General features: G+C 30.7%; 3 protein-coding genes and 1 long non-coding RNA gene across 5 annotated transcripts; 1 reads left to right on the forward strand and 3 right to left on the reverse strand.

The window, feature by feature from the left end:
• Positions 1 to 1,068: 1,068 nt before the first annotated feature.
• On the reverse strand, positions 1,069 to 2,217 carry LOC140175768 (F-box/kelch-repeat protein At3g23880-like). Its single transcript, XM_072204320.1, has one exon. The coding sequence runs from the start codon at positions 2,215 to 2,217 to the stop codon at positions 1,069 to 1,071; it is 1,149 nt and encodes a 382-aa protein (XP_072060421.1).
• A 5,261-nt stretch (positions 2,218 to 7,478) lies between these two features.
• LOC114924622 (uncharacterized) lies at positions 7,479 to 12,219 on the forward strand. Its single transcript, XR_003812107.2, has 5 exons — positions 7,479 to 7,902; positions 8,082 to 8,246; positions 11,431 to 11,572; positions 11,691 to 11,836; positions 12,095 to 12,219. It is a non-coding gene; the product is annotated as an uncharacterized lncRNA (long non-coding RNA).
• On the reverse strand, positions 10,695 to 13,861 carry LOC112716567 (replication protein A 70 kDa DNA-binding subunit B-like). The gene is made up of 10 exons (XM_025768499.3): positions 13,204 to 13,861; positions 12,845 to 13,115; positions 12,665 to 12,764; positions 12,446 to 12,570; positions 12,269 to 12,353; positions 12,052 to 12,199; positions 11,681 to 11,962; positions 11,408 to 11,593; positions 11,225 to 11,305; positions 10,695 to 11,125 (listed from the first exon to the last, which is right to left on the reverse strand). Exons 1-10 carry the CDS (start codon positions 13,351 to 13,353, stop codon positions 10,958 to 10,960), a joined length of 1,596 nt encoding a protein of 531 aa, XP_025624284.1. The 5' UTR covers positions 13,354 to 13,861; the 3' UTR covers positions 10,695 to 10,957.
• A 515-nt stretch (positions 13,862 to 14,376) lies between these two features.
• LOC112716568 (uncharacterized) lies at positions 14,377 to 17,337 on the reverse strand. 2 transcript variants are annotated; one of them, XM_072205464.1, is made up of 8 exons: positions 17,141 to 17,293; positions 16,664 to 16,809; positions 16,046 to 16,574; positions 15,903 to 15,955; positions 15,722 to 15,799; positions 15,545 to 15,623; positions 15,272 to 15,451; positions 14,377 to 14,955 (listed from the first exon to the last, which is right to left on the reverse strand). In XM_072205464.1, exons 3-8 carry the CDS (start codon positions 16,541 to 16,543, stop codon positions 14,578 to 14,580), a joined length of 1,266 nt encoding a protein of 421 aa, XP_072061565.1. In that variant the 5' UTR covers positions 16,544 to 16,574; positions 16,664 to 16,809; positions 17,141 to 17,293; the 3' UTR covers positions 14,377 to 14,577. The 2 variants fall into 2 exon arrangements, with proteins under 2 accessions (XP_072061565.1, XP_025624285.1); XM_025768500.2 differs by lacking the exon at positions 16,664 to 16,809 and having other exon boundaries at positions 17,141 to 17,337.
• Between the last annotated feature and the right edge of the window lie 362 nt (positions 17,338 to 17,699).

Raw genomic sequence — 17,699 nt, forward strand, 5'->3', positions numbered from 1 at the left:
TACAAAGAGAGCTCCACAAACAGGTCCTTGCTAAAATTACTCACTTTTATTTCAAGTATAAATAATACTAAATGAGAACTTAATATATTCAGAATTCAGATATATTGTGGTTAGCAGAAATATATATGGGTCTCAAAATTTCAAATCATTGACTTCTTTATGATGTCCGTCATTTGTTATTTTAATTTTAATAATTAAAAATGTAGCTTAGCATGAAACTTCTTCCCTGACACCCAACCTAACTATGACACACAACCTAACTATAGTGATTGCTCCTAAGCAATAGATGATGCTATTACATAGAAACTTGTGGCAACTATGATCCAAAAAATTTGGGATTTGTTAAATCATTTCTATGTGTAGATCATAGCATATCTATGAGTTTCGTATTGAAATCTTAGTAGCATCTAAAAGGCTGGATTTGAAAAATATCTTTTATATATATCTAGTAGCTTGTTCTATTATAATATATTATCTATTAATATGTATCAAGTACCGAAACTTATATTATCTATTATTAATATGTATTATAATATATTTCAAGTACCGAAACTTATTATAATAACTGAAAGTTCTGTGTTGCTAATGAAATTCAAATCTAATTTCAACTAAAACAAATGAATATTAGAGGGGTAAATCTAATATAAGATGCCTCATAAGCAAACCCAAATTGAATAGGTGAATTCAAAACACAACAACTAAAGATATATTGCACGGGAACATAGAGAAAATCCATTAAAATAACACAATACATAACCCAGACTGAAATATAGATTGATAACAGCAACACTAACTGCTCTAAGGATTAAAAGACATAAAATTAAATATTAAGGATTGAACATCCCTTGCAATAATAAGCTTAAGGACTTGATCTCGATCTCTTCCATCCAAGTTCTGTAGAATAACTCTTTGCTCTGATTTTTTTTAATGTTCAAACTCTTCAATATATTGCACAGGAACACATAGAGAAAATCCATTAAAATAACACAATACATAACCCAGACTGAAATATAGATTGATAACAGCAACACTAATTGCTCTAAGGATTAAAAGACATAAAATTAAATATTAAGGATTTAACATCCCTTGCAATAATAAGCTTAAGGACTTGATCTCGATCTCTTCCATCCAAGTTCTGTAGAATAACTCTTTGCTCTGATTTTTTTTAATGTTCAGACTCTTCAAACAAATCTCAGTATTATGACGATCATTGATCCTCATAAGGTTGCTTCTGTGCTCCATTAGCATAATGATCTGATCTCCAATAAAAATATTAGGGTTAAATCCGATGCTGATTGGATTAATGCTGAGTATGTTTTGCCACATCTTTTTCCTGGATGCATTGGTGTCTAATTTCCATATCCCGATCTTATCATCTTGACATGTACTATCATATGAAATATAGCAGACCTTATCATTAAAAGCCGAAAGATATTGGAACTTCTTCTTGGCTATCTTCGGGATTGTGTACCGATTAAGCTGGCCTGATTTTAATTCATAACACACAACACAAAGTGGATGGATATAGTCCTCACCAACCCAATTAATCCAGAACACAACACCATTCAGCCATACGCTATTCGGCCCTAACTTCTGAATTACTTTGTCTTCGATGACATGCTCAGTCCAGTCGTTCATTCGAGAATCGTAAAATGTGAACTCCAGCCTCCTGTCTCGAAAACTCCTCTTATAAGCGTGAACTACATAGTACTGATCAATGCCACTTGTATATCCAAAATTATATATACAAACAGCATGCAAAGAACGAACTGATCCAGGATCTTTTAAAATTCGTGTTCGCCTTGTTAGAGGATTCCACAGCATGATCTCGGATGGGAGTCCATGAAGGCTGTACCTCAAACACACCAACCCATTGTCACACCCAATGACACTCCACCATCCAAAATCGGATGTATTGAATGGTAACCTAATAGGTGTAGTGGCTTGAGATTCTCCATGAATGCTTGTAAGCCAATCACGCCCGATTTCCCACGGAGGAAAACCAAATGTTAAGAGAATGCTGAAATGCCTACCTTTGGTTGCAAAAAAATTTCTCTTCACAAATTGATAGGAAGATAATTGGCGGTACCATTGTTTGCTCAAACATCTGCACCTCGCAACAGTCTTTGGCTCGGTCTTCACCAAGATCTCCATTAGGACATCTTCAGGCAAATCTTTCTTTGTAGATGAAGTTTGATGTGTATTGTTAATGGACATTTTTACACTAAAACAGAATATCGAAGTGATAGAACCACACCTCATAATTCAAAAAATAATGTGCTGCTGTTGGAGAAATTTAGTGAATTTATATAAGTATGCCCGAGTCTATGATAATTGTTAAATAAATATTTTTAGCTGAGCTATAGGGCTAATGTGATTTTTTCTACAAAGCTTTCTAATAATATATTATACTTGAGGTAGAAGGAAATGATGAGGTTTAAGGAGTACAACCTATGAAATCTCTTTTGTGATTATTGGAGCTTGTGGTGTGCTCTGTAGATCAATAGTAGTTATCCAACTATGGTTAAATAATGGATATTACTTTTTACTCATAAATCTTTATTGTATGTTACTATACTAAAATTTTTAATATGAATTTTTTTACATCCATTTTTTTAAAGGACTTTTTAAGATTTTAAAACAGATATTTTTTATTCAGGATTGGCTTCTAGAAAAATAGCATTTTTTATACATCAATTTATATAGATTTAACTAATTTATCTATTCTCTCCACTTACAAAAGTTTTTAAATAAATTATCCATGAATTTAAACAACTTCTTTCTCTGATGAATATTTTTTTATACCTATAAATTCTTTATTTTATATAAATACATATTTAGATTTATTTGAAAAAATTTTCTCTAAAGGTTAATTGATATGAAATATTACTTTTTTTTAAAAAAATAGGTATCCATTTTATTTTTTAAATTTACTTAATATATCTAAACAAAATAATTATTGGAATAGATTAATTTCTTGAATTTAAAAGATTACAAAACAGTTATTTTAGAAAATATAATTATTATTAATAACCAATTTCAAATTATAATGGTGAGTAATTTTTTTCCTTCTTTAAATACATCTCAATCCCAACAATTTCACCGTTTATGGGATGTGGTTCTATTAATTTGGCATATATTTTTTACATCAATTAATATATATGTAAACACGGTATCTATTATCTTCACGTAGAAAAGATTTTTTTGGTATTATTTGTACTATATAAAATTTTTCATTACTTATTTAAATAAGTTTTTTAAAAAATAGTTCATCAATTTAGTCAACTTCTTTTTTGATGCTTTTTTTCTTACTTAACAATTCATCTTTTTTTTAATCTACTTCTAGAATTTTATTTTTAAATTTTATTAAATAAATTAATTGGATATCATTATCTATAACTCCTAAATCCTAAATTTCAAAACAACTCAAACCTAAATTTCAAATTGTAAAAGGTCAACCCAACACTATAATCCTAAATCGTAAACCCTAAATCTAACCTTAAGATACTTTGTAAGAATCTATTTCTACATTTTAGACAATTTTTTCTATTTTCTTCTGTTACTAAAAAAGAATCAACATGATTTGTAATTTATAAAATTTTTAAATTTCTTATTTTAAATAAAGTTTTGAAAAAAATGTTCAAAAATGTTCAAAATTTTATTTTTCTACAGAATTTATTTTAGGTCAAAATTCTTTATTTTACCTACTTCTATATTTTTATATTTTTTTGTCTAAAGATTAATTGATACTAAATATTCCTCTTTTTTTTAATTGAGAAGTACAAAATTTCGAATACATTAATTTCTTAAATGAATTTAAAATAAGGACGAAGAAATAGTAATTTTAGCATTTTAAATTATGTACACATAAAGTTGTTAATGCCTCACATAATAACAACCGAGACATATCTAAAAATCTTTACAACATATAATATAAATATTTAGTGATAATGGTTAGTGATTCTTGTTACTTTCTTTAAAAATTCACCTCAATGGCATCAATTTCATAGGGTCTCTTATCTATGTTTGGCTTCAATTACCAAATAAACACAATCAGACTTCTGAAATAGTTCCTATGAATTAATCTGAATATATGATAAACCTTCTCTTATTAATAAATTCAAGTTCACAAAAAAATTGTTAATTAAATGATATCTTTTAGAAGATTGTGGAGTTAAAAAAAATAAAAATAACAGTAAAGGATAAGAATAATGTACATAACTATATCAAATAAATTAATCCTCTTAATAATAATCAGATAGTTATAATAAAGCAAGTCAACATGAAGCTGGAATTTAACTCTTAATAATAATCAGATAATTATAATAAAGCAAGTCAACATAAAGCTGGAATTTAAATTTGAAACATAAGAACCTACAGAACTTCTTAAAGCATAACACTATCTTGTACCAATAAAGTGGTACAATTCTTTCATCCTTCATGGCCTAAGCAAACCTTGAAGAACCTTAGTAACAGACTTAAACATCATATCTTGTACCCGTGTCCTGTATACAAAAGTTTCGCTACCTTTAGTATGCATATTGAGCTTAGAGATAGAAAATCCAGAAGATGCTGCAACATTATCATTATCATTGCTTCTGTCATCTTCATTAAACATTAGGAATTCAGCACCAACCTTTAGGCTAGGATTAGTAATAATACCAACATTACTTATCCCTGTTATACACTTCCAATGTAAAAAGCCACCATCTTCGATATCTACCTTCCAAAAGTTGACCCGATTTCCATCTGGTCTACTCTCATGAGATACAAAGCAAAGAATATCCTCATAAACAATAAGATATTGAAAGTCTTTAATTGCTTTTCTTGGAATCTTTATTTTCTTAAACTCGCAAAGATATATATCGAACATGACAACACAATTAGCAACAGAATATTGTGTACTTTCCACCCAATTAATCCAAAATGCCTTTGCTTGATAGAAAACACTGTGATATCCTAATCTATGTAGCCTTAAGTTCTTGCTTGTACCATTAATCCAAGAGCCTTGTGATGAGTTGAAGACATGATATTGCAAAAACTTATCATTAAAATGCCGCTTTGAAACATAAACAACGAAATAATTATCAGTATTTTGAATATACCCAAATGCATAACCAAAAATAGCTTGACAGCATTGTTTAGAAGCAGGATCAGAAAGAAACCTGACACATTTCATCAAAGGATTCCACACAATCAACTCAGATAAAAAGCCACCGATAGTGTACCTTATACAAATATTGCCATAGTCTGAACCAATGACATTCCACCAACCAATATTAGATACGGTGAATGGTAGCTCGCATGACCTCACGGCACCGTCAATAGGATCAATGCTTGTTATATTCATTGTTGAATTTTCCCATGGTGGAAGCTCCATATGGATAAACAAACTTGTATATTTATCCATGTTCTTAAATGTAAGCTCTTTCATTAAACTGTAGGGTGAGAGCATTTCATTCCAGAACTTATTAAGAACCCTACACTGCATCAGAGTTTTCAGGTCGGCCTTGAAAAATATATCCATCATCAACTCGTTAGGCAACTTTTGATCCTGGAAAAAAGAATGATTGGGTGTGATATCACTCATTTTCACTAAATCACTGTAAATGGTATTTCAAGCTTCTAATGTGAGTTTGTTAACAACAATACTCGATATAAATATAGAATTCTAGTGTCTGAAATTAAAAAAATCCTACATGTGGTGAAGAGAATATGTTATTAAAGTACACTCTACCTTAATGGATATGTAAATGTTGGAGGTCAAATGGTGGGAATGAAAAAGTATAATATAATATATTATTTTTTTATATTTTCTTTAGATTTTAGACATTAACAATCTATAATTTTTTTATGGTGTAAGAATATTTGGTTTTTGTACAGGTTCAATTGTAAATTAATATGTTAATTAATCTAATAATTAGAATTGGAGTGTAAAAAGATCTATGACAATGTGTGTACATATTTATCTCCAATTAATTTTATTTTTATACCTAAAGAGTAATTATTTTACCCCCTCTATATTTTTAGATATTTTTTAGATATTAATAAAAAATAAAGTTATCTGTTATAAAATTTTAATTTGTTTTATAGATATTTTAAACACTGAAATTCAATTCAAATCTAGAATTTTATTAATTCATTTTAATTACTAAAATTTAATTTAATTCTAATTGAAATTTAAGTACACAAAAAATGCAATTCAATTCTATATAATAATAATAATAATAATAATAATAATAATAATAATAATAATTTATAAAATGTTGACTGTTCTCTTTTATTTTATTCTATTATTTTAATTCTGAATGAGTAGAGAAACATGGATGTGATAGATAAATCTCTCTTAGAATATAAAAAGATTATCTGCAACTTTTATCCATTCCCTATGCCCTTCTAATTTGTCTGACGCCTATAAAAATTTTTTTTACAGCTATTCTATTTTAGTGTTTCTTATCCCATACCATACCCTATAAACCCTTTTTCACTCCACTTTTTATTTCAATTGTAGGGGCCTTAATGGATATGTAAATGCTGGAGGTCAAATGGTGGGAATGAAAAAGCATAATATATTGATTTTCTTGTATTTTCTTCAATTTTTAGTTTTCTCCACTTTTTTTTATTGCGTAAGAATGTTTTGTTTATTTACAGTTTTAACTATAAATTAATATGTTAATTAATTTAATAATTAAAATTCGAATGTCAAAGAATCTATGACAATGTATGTACAAATTTGTCTCTAAATAATTTTTCTTTTATACCTAAAGATTATTTATTTTATTCCCCCTCTACATTTTTTTAGGTTAAAATTTTTTTGGTCTAAAATTGATTAACTCATTTTAAAAACTAAAATTTAATTCAATTCTAGTTAACCTTTAATTCATCATAAAATTCAATTCACTTATATATAATATATAATTGATATAATATTAAGTATTCTCTTTTGTTTTTAAAATAGTATATTTGTTTTCTTTTTAGTCATTAGCGTTATATTCTTCGGTTTTAAGAAGTATCTTCATTTTCTTATTTTCCCTTTCCTTCAACTTAATAAATATTAGTGGCTTTAAAATCTAAAATTTTCAGATGTATTTAAATTAATAAAATATGAAGTTGTCTGTTATACAATTTTAATTTATTTTATAGATACTTTAAATACTGAGATTCAATTCAATTCAAGAATTTTATTAATTCATTATAATAACTAAAATTTATTTTAATTCTAATTGAAATTTAAGTCATCTCAAAATACAATTCAACTCTATATAATAATAATAATAATAATAATAATAATAATAATAATAATAATAATAATAATAATAATAATAATAATTAATAAAATGTTGACTATTCTCTTTTATTTTGATTCTATTATTTTAATTTTGAATGAGTAGAGAAACATTGATGTGATAGATATATCTTTATTGGAATATAAAAAGATTATCTGCAACCCTCACCCATTATGCCCTTCCAATTTGCTTCACACCTATAAACCCCCTTTCCACTTAATGCAACTATTTGTGTTTCTTATCCCATACCCTATAAACCCCTTTTCACTCCACTTCTTATTTCAATTGTAGGGGTCTTTTGGAAACGGCAGGATGGTGTTCGCATTCTTCTTCTTGTCAGGTTTTGAATTTCATGTATCTCAACAACTCTTCCATGGATCCACAAAGGCTACAGTGGATATGATTTAACCCTATGATTTTGACCTATACTCTATAGTTGCCTGCTGCAGCGTTCTCTTTAGTTCTTAGCATGGCAGCCATGAATAGCTTCTCTCTCCGTTCTGATAATGAAAGGGGTGAAGATCTTCTATCAGAACATACAGTAGGATTTATATTGATTGATTTGATGATTGTTTGGGGTTAGTGATTACCGAGGGCAGCAGACTTCACTTTATAGGTACTCTATTTAGATTTATAGTAGGTAAAATATATTGCTAATTCTACCTACTTCTGTACTGTACCGTGTTTTGGTATGCTCAGTGATTTTTTTTTTGATGTGGAAGTGAACATGGATTGGAATAGATTGGAATAGCTATTGAGTGATTTCTACTTCTGCTCTATGTTTGCATGCTGCAGCTTCTCTCAGTTCTGAGCATGGCGGCGATGAATAGCTTCTCTCTCCGATCTGATGATGAAAGGGGTGAAGATCTTCTATCAGAACATGCAGTAGGATTTATATTGATTGATTTGATGATTGTTTGGGGTTAGTGAGTACCGAGGGCAGTAGGCTTCACTTCACAGGTACTCTATTTAGATTTGTAGTTGCTTCTGATATTGCTAATTCTACCTACAGCTGCATTGTATTTTGGTGTTCTGAGTGAGTTTTTTTTATTTTTTTTTATGTGGGAATGAATAATGGGTTGGAATGGCTATTGAGTGATATTTCTTTTTTTATCTTAAATTTTTTTTTTGTCTAAAAAGTCTTTGATATTCAATAATCTTGCTTTTTCAAAAAAGTTATCTGCTTCTAAATAATATAGACATCCAATAATAAATCCTAAATCCAAAATCTTAAAATCTAAACCTAACCCTAACCCTAAACCCTAATTACTAAATCCTAAATTCTAAATCCATAAACCCCAAATACTAAAAGATAATTTCATGAATACATTGGCTTGGTAAATAAATCAAAATTCTTTAAAATCAATCATAATAGCATATTAAATCAAATATATATTTTGAATGATTTTATAAATAGTAATAACACTTCATCAATTAGTTATCAATAATTGAAACAACTACTTATGAATATGAATAAAAATCACATTAGGAAACACTTCTTGATATACTTATCAATAACTGCTACAATTACATGATTACAACACTTGATAAACCAACTAATAATATAAAAGAAATATTAATAATACTACTTCAACTAACAACACAGAACCCTCAGGGAATAAGCAACCCTTGGGATACAATTGTAGCAGACTTAAGACACATCTCATAGGGCCATGAACTATAGTAAATGGTATTCCTTTTGTGAGTAATCATATTGACTTTGGATACTGAGACCTCTACTGAAAGAGGTAAATTTGTCCTCTTTGAACTTTTAATCCTTTCGTGAACTCTGATTAGATCTTCACCAATAATAAAACTGGGGTTGCAATGAATTTTCCTTTGCCTATTCTCCATAAAGTTTATCCAAGGAACAATATTGAAGGTTTCAATGTCAACCTTAGATAAAATAGTGTGCCATCCCATACTGGATATTTCATAACCCATTAAACACAAATTGTCTTGAAAAACAGTGATAGATTGAAAATATAGCTTTCGATCCTGGTTTGGAGAATGACTTATCTTAATTTTTTGGATTTCGAACGTCACCACGTCAAAGATAACTATATCACTGGCAATATTGGATTGCCTTCCCACCCAGTTGATCCAAAAAGCCTTGCCTCTGTATACGGCAGAACTATCACCCAAATTCTTCAGCCTTTGATCCTTAATATAACCATGTCTCCATTCCCCATAAGCCGAGTCATATACATTGCAGTGAAGAAATCGATCTCTGATATGCCTCTTTGATACATGTACAATGAAATACTGATCAGTTCTAGGAGTGAAACCAAATGCATACCCGATCACAGCTTGACGGAGTAGTTTGTCAGCAGGGTCTTCCAAGCACCGAAGACTTTTGAGAAGGGGATTCCAAACCAACACCTCAGAATTAAAACCATTGATACTATATCTCAGGCATAGCATCCCATTTTCAGACCCAATAACACTCCACCACCCAGATTGATCAATCTCAATAGGCAGTTGACATGGTATGACGGCTCCATTGACACAATCAATCATACTTATGTTATCTGGCGAATAAACCCAAGCAGCTAAACCAACCTGAAGAAGCAGATTCAAGTGCTTACCCTTAGTTGCAAACGTGTTCTCTTTCATAAAACTATATTCAGATAATATCTCATTCCATACTTTACCTAGCGCCCTGCATCTCACTGCTGTTTTTGGCTCGCTTCTCCTAAAAATTTCAAGCAAGATATCATCCGGAAAAACTTGTTCCAAGTTCATTTCTGCTGAGGTAGCACTTTGGCCCATGTTGATGTGGGGAAAAGGGATGTAATATGAATACATATAATCTAATGATTATCCTTGTATAGGGTATTTATAGTTACTACTTTATAATCTAAAGGTTACTATTTCAAACTGTGTTTGGTTTCACAGACTCCAATGTAGCAAATTCCTTGTTATTTTAAATGTATACTGTCAAAACAATATACAATGCCTCATTGAAAATCTTTTTCTTATAGCATAAGCAAATATTGAATGAGCATAGGTTTACCTATGCTTGAAGGGATGATTTAACCCAACCTTTAATATATTTTTTATTCTCTTTTGTCAACAGTTTTTTGTATTTGAATAAATATAATATTAAAATCAGATATATTTGCAGACATTTATTATATATATATATATATATATATATATATATATATATATTTAAAATCTATATATTTGGTTGCATGCCTTGACCATCCTCTAAAAATTATTATTAATTAAACCATGTTTAAGAATAGTGAAAGTTGATATACTATATTCTAAGAGTTCCTTTACTAATTTGTAAATGATTTCTCTTATGTATAATTGTTATTGAATCTGTTCCTTCTAGATTATATTGTATATATATTGTACTATATAATATGATAATTGTAAGTTTGGGATATAGATAGATAATTTATAATCAACAACTATATTGATATGGGTTACTCCATGCAGGAAAGATTAAGTCATTAGCATCAATACAAATTAGAAAACGAAATTCTAAAAGCACACTTTCTAGAGACATAAACATCATTACAAAGTCTAGAGATATACTCTCCAAGTCTTTGACTTCTTAGTACTTGACAACATCCCTATGGATATACTCTCCAAGTCTTTCACAATTACTCCTATAATTCCTGTATTAGTCTTTTTAGCTCTCTAATTTAGTACACAGTCTAGAGAGTCTTTTCTTTCTTAATACTCAACCTTGGCTTCTTAGTACTTGACAACTGCCCTACGGGTATACTTTCCAAGTCTTTCGCAACTACTCCTATAATTCCTGCATCAATCCTTTTAGCTCTTCCCTTGCTGCTGGTAACTGTCTTAGACTCATTGACAGATTCCTGATTATCAAAACAAATTAAATAGTTAATAATCCTTAACACTCTAATCATACTTTTTTAATCATTGAAAATTCCTTTTCTATACACTAAAAAACTTACTTGTCCACCTTGGACAGATTCATCATCACCAAGATAAACAACATCAGTAGTACAATCCAAGCTAGTAACATTATCCAACCCCTGCAATATCCAATAGACTGGTTCTGCATGATTTTTTAAGAGAAATAGTATGTAAAACTATATAAATTTATTCTAAGGGTTGATATTTTCAAATTTCCTTACCTTCGTAGATTGTTCATTTACAGACTGGCTGTATTTATGGATAAGGTGCTCATCAAGGCAAGCTTTTGTGACATTATAGACATTTTCATTACCACTCAAATTACTACTTTTCACATTAATCCTTAATAGCAACTTCATGTCCAAGGCCGTCTTCAACACCTCCGGGTAAGAATCATCAGAATCATCCTTCATTATGAATTCTTAAAATAATCAATAGGATGTTAATGCTATTTTTGAACTAATGATAAACAAATTGCAATATGTTCATTGTACCTGACTGTAGGTTTCTCTGACTTTGGTTGCACTCAACCCTACAATTTGGCTTGCTTCGGTATCCCACAACACTACACACATACTTCCAGTTGCATCGGAAACATAAGCTTGAAGCTTATACCGCAAGTCTACCTGAACGGCCTTCTTGCGGCAATGGTCACATTCAAATCTCTCCTCTATCTTTTTGCATTTTTTATGACAATACTTGCAAGCTATGAAGAACCAATCATTCCTCCCGACATCAAAGTCAACAATCGTACATAGTATCCATTTAAACCCAACCTAAACAAAAAAAAATTGCTGTTCTTAAAATGATAAATAATGGTGTATAGCCAAATTCAAAAGGATATATGATTCTTTTATATGCTCACATCACTTGCATTCAACACACTGTCTATTGTTTCAACTTTGCAGATCCCTTTTCTGAGCTCATCAATAGCAGATCGATATGAACTGGATGACATATGACTTATCCTCTGGGATGAAAAACAACTATCACCTTGAGTGCTGTCCACCAAACTATATAACAGAAGATTGAGTAAATTTACATGATATTTTATTACTACAAACTTATTAACAGATATATACCTCTTTTTAAATAGTTCGGCCTCTTTAATATTGGGATTTATGTGGATGTTAGATGTGTCAAAACTACTCTGAATACTAATCTTCCCTGAAGATCAACAAAAAACAATAAATATCTGCATTATTCTAAAAAGCATCTTTATTTAACATTTTAAATCATTTATGTATTTAGATTCATACCATTCCATTCCTTTGCTCTAAATAGTTGGAATGCAACTATGAGAGGTTCAGTCTTATCACCATCTAAATAGGGTTGGATCAAATCTACCAGTGAACCAAATAGGGTACAACTGATAGAATTCTTCCTGATATATTGTAAGTTGTTAGCATGTTTGATAACAATTAAATGAGTTGTACATCAACCTGATTGTCATAAGGCTTTAAATACACAACACTTACTCAAGGTCCTCCACTAACAGCCCTAACCGCTTGCTTTCCTGCCCTTGCTTGGTAACCAAATCCTTTGGGTCCTCCTTCCCTATAACCTCTGCTAGCACATCTATAATGCAAAAAGATGCTTTATGTTAATGGATAAATCATAAAAAAAAACATTAAACAGAGTCTGGATTAAACCATTACCAAAAAGAAAATTCTGATCAAGCCTTTCTTCTTGCAGGATAGACGCAATACTCCTAAATGTAAATGGCTGAAACGGAAAGAGCGGTTGAGGGATATGAACAACCATGCTTCTTTGTAATAAGGTGATCCTATACTGAAGCGAGCTGCACTTCATCCACATATTGTTCTTTTGGACTATAAAAGAAGAAATACTATATAGCTGCCCCTCCGACAGAATGGGCCGGAACAGTCGCACCACTGATTTTGGAATCGTGCAGTGTATCCTGCTGCCCTGGTAACAATAAAATGACAATAATGTTATATGATAGTTTGAACAAATTCCGGATAATAATTTAGAAGTTAATATGGTTTAAACAAACCTTCAAGTCGTGCAATGCAATCTCTAAAGCACCAGCTTCACTACTATTTGGGCGTGGAGGACCATACCACATCCTTACAACATAAACCTTAATGATCCAATCTGCTCTTTTTGTGGAGATTTCTTCAAGAAAGTCACACCTTTCACCCATGTTAGATTATATATTTCTACTCAAGATATATCTGATATGTACTTATATAAACAACAAAGAGGAGTATGTATATATATAAGTGAAACCAAATTACAGGAAGTTTCATGGCGGGTGCATTCGAAATTCAAACTACAATTACATAAAATTTTATTTGAAATTCTCCCATAATTTCCCTCCAAAAAGGAATATGTAAAAAAAATAATAAGTTTATAGATTAGGTGTGATAACCATCATGAAAAGTTAGGAACTTAAAATTTTGACACTTGGATAGCCTCAATGATCAAACTACTCAAGATTTCTATTTTAATAGATAATATACATATACATTCCCGTCCAAAAAAAAAAAGAAGATAATATACATTAGTATGCATCTTAATACGTTGCATTGCATCGGATTCCAACCTTGACAATGCCAAATAATTGATAAGAACCCTTAAGCATGTGAGGCGTGTGAGTGGATAGTGTATGAGTTTGTGATGTAATACCTAGAATTAAAAATTATCCATTATATCTGACCAAAAAAAAAAATACAAATTATTAATATATGAGAACTAAACGTATTAGTTTATGGTCTTACAAATTGAAAAATACTGTGAAAAAACTAAAAATACGTTGCTCAAAGTTGATAGCAGTTGCTGTTTTTGTTATTTTTTTTAAATTATAAAAAAATATTTACATGGAGTTGTGTGTGTCGAATTTTAGGCTAATAAAATAAAAACTTGCTCTATGTTAGAATATAATTAAAATCAATAAGATGAATTAATATTATTTAGTATATTTGAATATTTATTATAGGATATTACATCTTTATCATTTTGATTCTCTTAATACCTATAAATACTCGTTTATATTGTATGATTTTCGATACAATTTGAATACACACAAATCTTTTCTCGACTATTCTCTTACTCTTTCTAGTTTCTAACGCTCTAAAACACAATGACAAAAAGCATTGGCGAGGAGTCCATGCTTGAAAAATTCCTATTTGCTACAGATCCAAACCCAAATGTGATGCACATTTCATAACATAAAAGCAATAACTATCTCTTATTCATATAGCAGCTAAAAATGAATAATGTCTTTCTAAATATAACGAATTAATTACATTCTAATATACATAAATGTCAAAAGGATAATATAAAACAGCTCTTATTTGCATTACACAATCAAGAAGCAAATTAAACTCCATTATTCACATTAACAATGAAATAAATAACTATATTACTACACTCCCACGGTAACCACATATGATACAACTTCAGGTGCAGTCGAATTCAATATCACTGCACCATTCTGTGCAACATCTGTTTCAGATTTCAGCTCCATGTTATTATTTACATCTTGGTTTTGGCATTCTTCACTGCTTCCTTTGGTACCTTTGATTTCCCGAGACTGCACCTTGCTTTGTGTTCTTGTGATTGCTTTCTTTGAGATCACTTCTTTGTTAGTATGACCCTTTCCCTTTGACTTGTTTGAATTTGAATCATTCTCTTGCTGCTGCTTCTCTTTCACATTAAATTTTTCTTTTTCTGAGTTGTTGTTCTTCATAGTAGACTCTTTGTTCCTTCCAAGATTCGGCGATCTTGGCCGTGTTGTTGGAATCTAATTCGCACACCAAATATAAACTCATAAGTAAGAGGATTCTCTAGAAAGAGTTAGAATCTAGAAGAAATGGTGATAAATTGTATTATGAAACTACTCATTCCAAAAGTTTAAGCTGATAACAAGCGATATTAATGGTTATAACTCTAACATTCTCATTTTTGCATAAGTCTTATTTTTTTCTTTATTTTCCTTATGCTATTTTTGTTCACTTTTGGGTTTACCAAAGATCGTGAATACACTCATCCCAAAAATTTAAGTTGATAGAAGAAAGTAACATTAATAGTTATAACTCTAAGATTGGTTAACATCTAACCTTCTTGAGTTCAACTTTTGGAGGTGGTTCCTTATAAAAGATTGGCATTGGAGTGGCTTTGAATACCATGGTCTTCCTCAATTGCTTGATCTCTGCCTCTTGATTCTCCTTTGATTTTGCTTGCTGGTTAGTCTTCTCTGCTTCCTTTGCTTGAATCTTCTCCTCTAACTTGGTGAAAAACTAAGCAAGAAAGACAAAGTTTAGTGATTTAGTATCTGCTAGTTAGTTATGATAATGGTAACAACATCATATCAATAAGGTTAAAGCAAGAACCTCCTTTCGCTTTTCGGCTCTTTCTTCTAATCTGAAGGAAAATCCAGAACCACTGGTCTTCTGACTAGGAGTAGCACTTCTGATAAACAATTACATGAACAAGAATGAGAAATTCAAGAACAAACATGACATAAAGTTTTCTCATTTCTCATGGTAATAGAGTACTACAACACATACGAAGTTGTGGAATGAGAATCATCATCCTCTTTGTTTGGTTTTGGTGTTTTCTCCGGATTTGAAATCTCATCAACGGGTCTGCAATAAAGTTAAAGAAAAGGAGTAATAGTCAATTAGTCTAATCTGTATAGTAATTAATGCAAAGCAATCTCATGAATAATTTTCATAATGTAAAGATTACAGTGCTGCCTCAGTTGTATGATTCTTCTTGCTAACTGGAATAGTCCTTCCAAACTGTTATACAGAAAACAGAATGCAAGATCATGAAAATGAACAATTAAAGAAGGAATTCATGTTGGAAAGAAAAGAAGAAAAAGAAACTACCACAGAGGTTTTTGAATTAGGCATGGATGCCAATGAGGCCCTCCGGTTAGTTTTCGGCTTTTCGTCCTTCGCTTTAGTTCCATGTTTTGGTTTTGTCCTAGTGTTTGAGGGATATCCATCAAAGCTTTTGAGCATGCCTTGTTCGCGGCCGAGTTTGGATTTGGCCGGGAAAGAAAGGCTCTGAGAAAGGGTTGGCCTTTGTTTCTGAGAGATTGAAGTTGGAAGCTTCTTCAAGATTGGTTTATCCTTGGAAGATTTTTTGTTCTTGGAACCAACACTAGCTCTTCCACCACTTGCTTCCTTAGCATGTTTTGAAGCTTTACTTGCAGAACAAGTTATAGAGGCCTCAACAGCATCATTAGAATTGGGGCAATCTGATTCTGCTTCTATGGTTTTGGATAATTCATTTCCAACTTGGTTCTTTGTATTCTCCTTATTAGTTGTCATCCCAATTATGCGTTTCTCTATCTCCACAGCAACACCGTTTTCAGATTCCATTGAAGTAGTTGAAGGATGACCAACTGTTAATCTAAAATGCAAAAATAGTTTACATTACACTCTATAAGAATCAAGGCATTAAATGAAACTGTAAACAGAGGAGTGTTAGGGGCCAGCAACTTTTGGAATTTGTAGCTATCAAATAGTCATCAATGATGATTTTAATGGTGTGAGATTGGTATGAGATTTCATCCAATGACTCACTATCCTTTGCTGGTTATATGCTGGCCAGAATTAATGAAGTTGCTGGTCCTCTAGACTTTTCCCTGTAGACACACTATGCTATTGCAATTCAACAAAATCTCAGAATTCAGAAATACAAGTTTAAGGATAACTTTCTCAGAGCACCCCTACATATTATATTCACAATAATTTCAACTCTTTAGCAACTGAATTAAGAAATACTGCAGCTGTTTTCATGAAAAGATCTAGCAGAAATCTGATAGGAATGTGAGGTATAAAAGGCTGGTTGATCTAATGTTTAAAAGCTCACATAATTGAATAAAAACAAGCACTCGATGGATCAAATCAGAACATAATACAAGACAAAATGTAACAAGAAGAAGAAAGTAATGATGAATATTGTAGAATACATACAATGGTGAAATGGAGATTAGTAGAGAGAAGAGAGTAGAATATGATGATGGGGTTTGGTTCAAGAGCAAGAGAGGAAGTGGTTTGGTTTTGTGAATGAAGAGAAGAGAGAGAATGGATTTGTGTAATGAAGTGAAAGTGAAGTGGAACAGACACAGAGGTTCAAGTGAGTGAGACATAATAATATTTAATTTAATTATTAGCTTAAGATGAAATGAATATTATACCCCTCCCCTATAGAATATGTCCTTTACTTTCCTCTGGTTTAACTGTCATTTCTCAGCCTCAATTTGGAAAGGCAACCCACACAAGCTCATGTTCCTTATCCTTTTCCTTCATATTATTACCAACTTAATTTATACACTTACTTTTATGTATTTTTTTTGTATATATCTACTTTTAATATTAAAATTATTGATACATAATGAGAGAAGATAAAAAAATTTATCTTTTATAGAAATTATACAAAGAAAATATAATGTAAATATTATTTCTCATATTTAAATACACTCTTGTCATAACTGTTATCCCATCATAACTTTTGTCATGTCCATTATATGCC

Source organism: Arachis hypogaea, chromosome 10 (assembly GCF_003086295.3).
Source record: "Arachis hypogaea cultivar Tifrunner chromosome 10, arahy.Tifrunner.gnm2.J5K5, whole genome shotgun sequence".
NCBI classification, from domain to species: domain Eukaryota; kingdom Viridiplantae; phylum Streptophyta; class Magnoliopsida; order Fabales; family Fabaceae; genus Arachis; species Arachis hypogaea.

Bases quoted from the DNA above. Each gene is read 5' to 3' on its own strand.
- LOC140175768 (XM_072204320.1), bottom strand. From the start codon at position 2,217: ATGTCCATTAACAATACACATCAAACTTCATCTACAAAGAAAGATTTG.
- LOC112716567 (XM_025768499.3), bottom strand. From the start codon at position 13,353: ATGGGTGAAAGGTGTGACTTTCTTGAAGAAATCTCCACAAAAAGAGCA. The intron at 12,765-12,844 runs GTAATGGTTTAA...TTTGCATTATAG, and splicing joins TGATCAGAATTTTCTTTTTG to ATGTGCTAGCAGAGGTTATA. The intron at 12,571-12,664 runs GTAAGTGTTGTG...ACAATATATCAG, and splicing joins CTGTTAGTGGAGGACCTTGA to GAAGAATTCTATCAGTTGTA.
- LOC112716568 (XM_025768500.2), bottom strand. From the start codon at position 17,316: ATGTCTCACTCACTTGAACCTCTGTGTCTGTTCCACTTCACTTTCACT. The intron at 16,575-17,140 runs GTATGTATTCTA...TTTGCATTTTAG, and splicing joins CTAATCTCCATTTCACCATT to ATTAACAGTTGGTCATCCTT. The intron at 15,452-15,544 runs GTTCTTGCTTTA...TTTCTTGCTTAG, and splicing joins GAGCCGAAAAGCGAAAGGAG to TTTTTCACCAAGTTAGAGGA.